Here is an 8,618-nt window from a genome sequence, read left to right as displayed (position 1 = left end):
GGAAAATGGGGGGAAAAGGGGGGGAAATATGGTTAAAAACGGGGAAAAAAGGGTTAAAAATGGCAAAAAAATGGGGGGAAATTGGGGATTTGGGGTTACTGGTTTGGACTGGTCCAAACTGGTTTAAACCGGTTTGGACCGGTTTAAACCAGTTTGTACTGGGCCAAAATGGGATTTTGGAAAATATGGGGGGAAAATGGGGGGAAAAAGGCAAAAAAAAGGGTTAAAAATTGGGTTGGAATGGCGGAGAAAGGGTTAAACATGGCGGATTTGGGGTTACTGGTTTGGACTGGGATTTCCTCCATGGGAGAGGCACCAAAATGGGTCAAAAATGGCCAAAAATGGTCAAAAATCATCAAAAATGGCCAAAAATGGTCCAAAATGGCCGAAAATGGCCAAAAATGGCCGAAATCGACCCGGATTTTTTTGGACTGGTCTGGACTGGTCCAAACTGGTTTAAACTGGTTTGGACTGGTCCAGACTGGGATTTCCTCCATGGGAAAGGCACCCGGCCAAAAATGGTCAAAAATGGCCAAAAATGGCCGAAATGGACCCGGATTTTTTTGGACTGGTCTGGACCGGGCGAAACCGGTTTGGACTGGTTTAAACCGGTTTGGACTGGGCCAAACTGGGATTTCCTCCATGGGAGAGGCACCAAAATGGGTCAAAAACGGCCAAAAATGGCCGAAAATGGTCAAAAATGGTCAAAAATGGCTGAAATCCACCCGGATTTTTTCGGACTGGTTTGGACTGGTCCAAACCGGTTTGGACTGGTTTAAACTGGTTTGTACTGGTTTGTACTGGTCCGTGCAGGTGCAGTGGGTGCTGAGCTCCCTCCTGAGGCTGAGCGTCCAGCAGGGGGCGTGAGACCAAACTGGTTTGGACTGGTTTGAACTGGTTTGAACTGGTTTGAACTGGTTTGAACTGGTTTGAACTGGTTTGAACTGGTTTGAACTGGTTTGAACTGGTTTGAACTGGTTTGAACTGGTTTGAACTGGTTTGAACTGGTTTGAACTGGTTTGAACTGGTTTGTTCGGGGTTTTTTGGGGGGGAAAATTGGGAAAAAAATTGGGGAATTTTGGGGTGAAATTTGGGGGATTTTGGGAAAAAAATCGGGGATTTTGAGGAGAAAATTCGGGGATTTTTGGGGGAGAAATTGGGGAAAAAATTGGGAAATTTTGGGGGAAATTTGGGGAATTTTGGGAAAAAAATCGGGGATATTTGGGGGGAAAATTTGGGGAATTTTGGGTAAAAAAATCGGGGATTTTTGGGTTAAAAACCTGAAAATTTGGGTAAAAATTCGAATTTTTGAGGTTGAAAATTGAGGATTTTCGGGCAAAAATTTGGAATTTTTGGGGTGAAAAAAATTGGAATTTTTAGTGCTCCAAAAATCCTCATTTTGAGCTGAAAAAAACCTGAATTTTTGAGGCCAAAAAAGGCGATTTTGTGCCAAAAAAATCCGAATTTTTAGGTGAAAAATTCCGATTTTTGTGGGGGTGAAAAACGCGATTTTTTGGGGCCCCAAAATCTTCGTTTTTCAGCTGCCAAATTTTCGGTTTTGGGGCGAAAAATGCAAATTTTGGGTGTTAAAAAAAGCCCCGAAATCCCCGCAGGGTTTTGGGTGAAAAAAAGGCGATTTTAGGCAAATTTTGTGGGTTTGGGGTGGAAAAATTGAATTTTTTTAAAGTTGAAGTTTGCTGGTGAGAACTTCAAAATTTGGGGTGAAAAAGAGAAATTTTGGGTAAAATTTGGGAGGAAAAAGTGAATTTTGAGGTGGAAAATGAAGATTTTGGGTAAAAAATTGAGGATTTTGGGCAAAATTTGAAGGAAAATAAAATTTTTGAGGAAAAAATTGGATTTTTGGGCAAAAAAAAAGGCATTTTAGGGAAAAAATCTGAATTTTAGGGCAAAAATCCCCAATTTTGAGGAAAAAAAAAAATCAATTTTTAGGCAAAATGTAAAGAAAAATTCAATTTTTAGGGCAAAAAATTTGGATTTTTTTGTGGCAAAAATTGGGAATTTTAAGGAAAAAAAATCTGAATTTTAAGGCAAAAATCCCAAATTTTGAGAAAAAATTATGGTTTTAGGTGAAAAAAATCAAATTTAGGGCAAAAATTAAAGAAAAATTCACTTTTTAGGGTAAAAATTTGAGATTTTGGAGTAAAAATTGGGATTTTTAGGGGAGAAAAATCCGATTTTTAGGGCAAAAATTTTCATTTTTTGGGGTAAAAATTGGGATTTTTAAGAAAAAAAATCTGAAAATCCCCAATTTTGAGGAAGATTTTGGAGTAAAAATTGGGATTTTTAGGGGAGAAAAATCCGATTTTTAGGGCAAAAATTTGGATTTTTGGGGGGGTAAAAATTGGGATTTTTAAGGAAAAAAATCTGAATTTTAGGGTAAAAATCCCAAATTTTGCATAAAAATTGTGATTTTGGAAGAAAAAAAATCAATTTTAGGGCAAAATTTAAAACTAAATTCGATTTTTGGACTAAAAATTGGGATTTTAGGAGAGAAAAAAATCAAATTTAGGGCAAAAATTGTTGATTTTTTGAAGAAAATAAGGAAATTTCAAGAGAAAAATTCTGATTTTTGGGGCAAAAAAATTAATTTTTGGTTAAAAATGGTGATTTTAGTTGAAAAAAAGTAATTTTGGTGTAAAAAAAGTGAATTTTTTGTCAAAAATTTTGGGGGTTTGAGACAAAAAAATTCAATTTTTAGATAAAATTCTGATTTTTTAATTAAAAATTTGGATTTTTGGGGTAAAAATTCGGAATTTTATGGGGAAAAATTCATTTTTAGGGCAAAAATCAGAATTTTAAGGTAAAAAAAGCAAAATTCAGGCAAAGAGCGCCAGAGGTGAGGGTGAAAAATGCAAATTTTGGAGGAAAAAATGCAAATTTTGGAGGAAAAAAAAGCAAATTTTGGGGTGAAAAATCCCAATTTTGGTCCCTCCGCCCCTTTTGGGGGAAATCCCGAAGGTTTTGGTAAAACCTAAAATTTCCTGGTACGAAAAATGTAAATTTTGGGGTGAAATTTGCATATTTTGGTTAAAAATACTGAATTGAGTGGGAAAAAATCGATTTACGGGAAAAAAAAAGAATTTGGGGCGGAATTTAAAGATTTTGGGTAAAAAAAAATTGAATTTTTAATGGAAAAAAATTGGATTTTTTGAGTGAAAAAAATTTAAATTTTTGGGGTTAAAAATGAGGAATTTTAGGGCAAAAATTCAAATTTTTTTATGTAAAAAATTCACTTTTTTAAGTGGAAAAATTCCCATTTTTTGATGTAAAAAATCCCCATTTTTTGCTCCAAAAATTCACATTTTTTGTTCCAAAAATTCACATTTTTTATTTTAAAAATTCACAATTTTTTGCTCCAAAAATCCACATTTTTTGATGTAAAAAAATCACATTTTTTATTTTAAAAATTCACAAATTTTTATTTTAAAAATTCACATTTTTTATTTTAAAAAATTCACATTTTTGGACTCAAATAAATTCACACAGAGAAGTAAAAAAAATTTATTATTCTTTTATTCTGAACAAAATACAAATTTTGAGGCAAAATTCGACATTTTCGGGTCAATTCTTTATTTCGGGGTAAAATTCTTCATTTTCGGGACAAAACTTCACAAATTTTAAGGCAAAATTCCGCATTTTTCGACCAAAAAAAAAATCACATTTTTTACAATTTATTCCCTTTTAAACCCCAAAATTCCCATTTTTAACCCCAAAATTCCCCATTTTCACCTCGTTTCAACCCAAAATTTCCTAATTTTTTTGAGGAAAAATCGGCGATTTTTGGTCCAAATTCACCTTAAAAATCTTTAATTTTTTCCCCAAAAAATCGGATTTTTTCCACCTAAAAAATCTTCATTTTCCCATCCCCAAAATCTTCATTTTTCACCTCAAAAATCCTCATTTTCCCACCTCAAAAATCTTCAATTTTTGCACCAAAATCGCGATTTTTAACCCCAAAAAAATCTTCATTTTCGGGCTCAAAATTCTTCTTTTTGCTGCCCCAAAAATCGCGATTTTCAACCCAAAAAATCCTCGTTTTTATACCCCCAAAATTCGGATTTTTCAGCCAAAAATTCCTCTATTTTCCGCCCAAAAATCTTCATTTTCAGGCTCCCAAAATCGCGATTTTTTCGCCCAAAAATCCTCATTTTTCCAGCCCCAAATCGCGGCTTTTTCACCTCAAAATCGACCTCCAAAAATCCTCAATTTTCACCTTAAAATCCTCCCCAAAATTCCGATTTTTCCACCCAAAAATCTTCTTTTTTTCATCCAAAAATCTTCTTTTTCGGGGTCCCAAAATCGTGGATTTTCACCCCGAAAATCTTCATTTTAAAGCTCCAAAAATCGCCATTTTTTACCCCAAAATCATCATTTTCCATCCCCAAATCTTCGCTTTTTTAACCCAAAAATTCTCATTTTTCTGCCTAAAAATCGGCAATTTTCCAAGTCCAAAAATCGCGATTTTTCCACCCAAAAAATCCGAATTTTTGGCTCAAAAAACCCCAAATTTCGCCCCCAAAAAAATCCAGTTTTGGGTCCAAAAATCTTAATTTTTATTTTTAAAAAATCCCAATTTTAGGGGTTAAAATCTTCATTTTTAGGTTTAAAAAAATCACAATTTTTACAAAAATTCTCATTTTTATTTCCTAGAAAAATCCCAATTTTGGGTCCAAAAAAATCCCAATTTTGGGTTGAAAAACCTTCATTTTTAATCACAAAAAATCCCAATTTTGGGTCCAAAAAAATCTCAATTTTTTGTCTAAAAAATCTTCATTTTTAGGTCCAAAAAATCCCAAATTTGGGTCCCAAAATTGTCATTTTTATTTCATAAAAAATACAAATTTTGGGTCAAAAAGTCTTCGTTTTCCACCCCAAAAAAATCCAAATTTTCGGTCAAAAAAATCCAGGTTTGTCTCCAAAAATCTTCATTTTTAGTCCCAAAAAAATCCCAATTTTAGGTAAAAAAAATCCGAATTTTAAGTCCAAAAATCTTCATTTTCAGTCCCAAAAAACTCCCAATTTTAGGTGACAAAATCCAAATTTTGGGTCAAAAAAGTTCCCAATTTTTTGTCCAAAAACCTTCATTTTTAGACCCAAAAAATCCCAATTTTAGGTAAAAAAAATCCGAATTTTAAGTCCAAAAGTCTTCATTTTCAGTCCCAAAAAACTCCCAATTTTAGGTGAAAAAATCCAAATTTTGGGTCCAAAAAAATCTCAATTTTTCGTCCAAAAATCTTCATTTTTAGTCCCAAAAAAATCCAAATTTTTTGTCCAAAAATCTTCATTTTTAGTCCCAAAAAAATCCCAATTTTAGGTGAAAAATTTTCAGTCCCAAAAAAATCACAATTTTAGGTCACAAAAATCCCAATTTTAGGTCAAAAAAATCCAAATTTTGGGTCCAAAAAATTCCCAATTTTTTGTCCAAAAATCTTCATTTTTAGTCCCAAAAAAATCCCAATTTTACGCCCCAAAACCCCCAAATTTTGGGTCAAAAAACACCCAAATTTTGGGTCAAAACCCCCGAATTTTGGACCAAAAATCTCCAAATTCGCCGTTTCTCCCCCAAACCTCATTTTCCCACGCTCCCCTCATTTGCATATTTGGCCCCTCCCTCTTTTTTAACCCAAAATTCGCCGGATTCGCCCCAAATTTTTGCTCCTGGGGCGCCCCCTTGTGGAAAACACCAAAAATGCCTCCAAAAAAATCCCAAATTTGGGGGGCGGGGTCATCCGAAGGCCACGCCCACGTGGCCACGCCCCTTTCCCCCTCCCCCCGCCCCAAATTTGCTCCAAAATTTGAATTTTTAACAATTTTTTAACCAAATTTTGGGTGTTTCTTTAAATTTTCAAGGCGTTTTCCCAACCTGGCCACGCCCCTTTAAGCCACGCCCATTTTCTCATAAGCCACGCCCATTTCCCCAAACCACGCCCCTTCCCCAAATTTCCATAAAATCTCCCAATTCTCACTAAAATTCAAAATTTTAACCCAATTTTTAAGTTTTTACCCAATTTTTTAAAATTTTCCCCACCAGAGCCACGCCCCCTTAAACCCCGCCCACTCTCCTTTAAGCCACGCCCCCTTTCCCCTTAAAACCCCAAATTTTTATTCTAAAAAAATTCAATTTTAACCAAATTTTTCCCCAAAAATTCCCCCATTTTCCCCCATCAGAGCCACGCCCCTTAAACCCCGCCCACTCCCCTTTAAGCCACGCCCATTCCCCTTTAAACCCCGCCCACTCCCCTTTAAGCCACGCCCCCTTTCCCCTTAAAACCCAAAATTTTTATTCAAAAAAATTTCAATTTTAACCCAATTTCCCCCCAAAATGTCCCAAATTTTCCCCACCAGAGCCACGCTCCTTTAAGCCACGCCCATTCCCTTTAAGCCACGCCCACTCCCCTTTAAGCCACGCCCCCTTTCCCCTTAAAACCCAAATTTTTATTCTAAAAAAATTCCATTTTATCCCAATTTCCCCCCATTTTCCCCACCAGAGCCACGCCCCCTTAAGCCACGCCCACTCCCCTTTAAGTTTTCCCCCTCTTTTCCCCCATTTTTTCTTTATTTTCACCCGGGTTTTTTTGCTTTTCCCCCATTGGCCACGCCCCTCAGCCCCACCCCGGCGGCCCGGGTGACCACGCCCACCGGTACCACCCCCGGTAGGTCAGGGCCCAGGCGGCCCAGCCCAGGGCGGCGCCGGCGGCGTTGCGGGCCCAGGTGTGGCGGTAGGTGAGCGTCACCACCAGCAGGAGGTGCCACGTGACCAGCAGGGCCACGGCCAGCAGGTACAGGATGGACAGCGCGGTGGGCGGGGCCACCAAACGGCCGCCAAGATGGCCGCCGGCAAGATGGCCGCCTTCGGAAAGGGGAGATGCGCCGGGAAAATGGCGGCCGGCCGGGTCAAAATGGCCGCCCGGGGGGTCAAAATGGCCGCCCGGGGGGTCGAAATGGCGGGCGGGGCGGTCAAAATGGCCGCCAGAGTCAAAATGGCCGCCGGAGTCAAAATGGCGGCCGGAATCAAAATGGCGGCCGGAGTCAAAATGGCGGCCGGAATCAAAATGGCCGCCGTCAAAATGGCCGACGGTTCTTCCTTCAAAATGTCCGCCGGCATCAAAATGGCCGCCGGAGTCAAAATGGCGGCCGGAATCAAAATGGCCGCCTTCAAAATGGCCGACGCTCCTCCCTTCAAAATGGCCGCCCCCGCCCCAAAATGGCCACCCAAGATGGCCGCCGGCCCCGCCCCAGCCGTAATGAGGAGGCCCCGCCCACCCGTAAGTTGCAGGCGGAGGCTCCGCCCACTCGAAGCCGATTGGCCGCGGCGGTGGCGGAGAGCCCGGCCGCCATGTCGGGCGTGGCCACGCCCACCCGCTGCCGGCGGCCATCTTGGATCCTTCCTCCATCTTGTAGCGGGCCGCCATCTTGGACGGGGCGGCCATCTTGCATTCTTCGCTCGCGTCGTGCCCGGCGGCCATCTTGGATCCGGCGGCCATCTTGGATTCTTCACTCACGTCATACCCGGCGGCCATCTTGGATCCGGGCGCCATCTTGTGCCAGGGCGCCATCTTGTACCAGGCCGCCATCTTGGATTCGGCGGCCATCTTGTACCCGGCGGCCATCTTGGGCCCGGCGGCCATCTTGGATCCGTACAAGCTCCGCCCCAGCGCCGCCGCCTCTTCGGCCAATCCCAACCCACAATGCACCAGGGCGAAGGCCTGGGGGGCGGGGCTAAAGCCCTCCCAGCTGTGCCCCGCCCCCCGGCAGGCCGCGGGGTCTCCCAGGGGCACCAGGAGGGTCCCCAGCGGGGTGGGGGAGGTGCAGGAGCCGGTGGCCGCCTCCAGGGCGTGGCCGAGGGCGTGGCCGGCCCGGGAGAGCGCCAGGCCGACGGCCAATCGGGCGAGGGCGCGGAGGGCGGAGCCCCAGGGGGGGCGGAGCCAAGGGTGGGAGGCCACCAGGAGGGAGCCAATCAGGAGCCAGGTCCAGGCGGCGGCCGAGGAGGTCAGGCGGCTGCGGGGGGAGGGGCCGGTTATCGATTATCGGGTATCGGTTACCGATGATCGGCCGTTAATTAATTAATAATCGGCTATTAATTACCATTTATCGGTTATTTATCGGTTATTAATCGGTTATTAATTAATCGGTGATTGATTGTTGGCTGCTTATTGGTAATTTGTTAATTGGTTATCGAATAATTGGTTTTATATTGATTATTGGTTATTGATTATCAATTATTGATTTTTTTATTGGTTATTAATTAATTATTTATTGGTTATTAATTAATTGCTGATTGATTGTTGGCTGTTTATTGGACATTTGTTAATTGATTATCGAATAATTGGTTTTATATTGATTATTGGTTATTGATTATGGATTATTGGTTATTTATTGGTTATTAATTAATTGTTTGTCAGTTATTAATAAATTCTTAATTTATTGTTGGATGTTTATTGGAAATTTGTTAATTGGTTACTGAATAATTGGATTTTAATGGATTATTGGTTATTGATTATGGATTATTGGTTTGTTATTGGTTATTAATTAATTATTTATTGGATATTAATTAATCGGTGATTGATTGCTGGCTGCTTATTGGTAATTTGTTAATT

General features: G+C 40.5%; 1 protein-coding gene across 1 annotated transcript; it reads right to left on the bottom strand.

The window, feature by feature from the left end:
• Positions 1-6,560: 6,560 nt before the first annotated feature.
• Positions 6,561-8,019, bottom strand: LOC121359006 (the record flags this gene model as incomplete). Its single annotated transcript, XM_041477640.1, has 2 exons — positions 6,561-7,055; positions 7,149-8,019. Coding segments are annotated over 2 exons (1,303 nt in total), but the record flags the coding sequence as incomplete, so codon positions are not given.
• Between the last annotated feature and the right edge of the window lie 599 nt (positions 8,020-8,618).

This window comes from Pyrgilauda ruficollis, unplaced genomic scaffold, assembly GCF_017590135.1.
Source record: "Pyrgilauda ruficollis isolate IOZ18807 unplaced genomic scaffold, ASM1759013v1 scaffold1117, whole genome shotgun sequence".
Lineage (NCBI taxonomy): Eukaryota > Metazoa > Chordata > Aves > Passeriformes > Passeridae > Pyrgilauda > Pyrgilauda ruficollis.
This window is presented reverse-complemented; position numbering and strand designations above follow the sequence as displayed.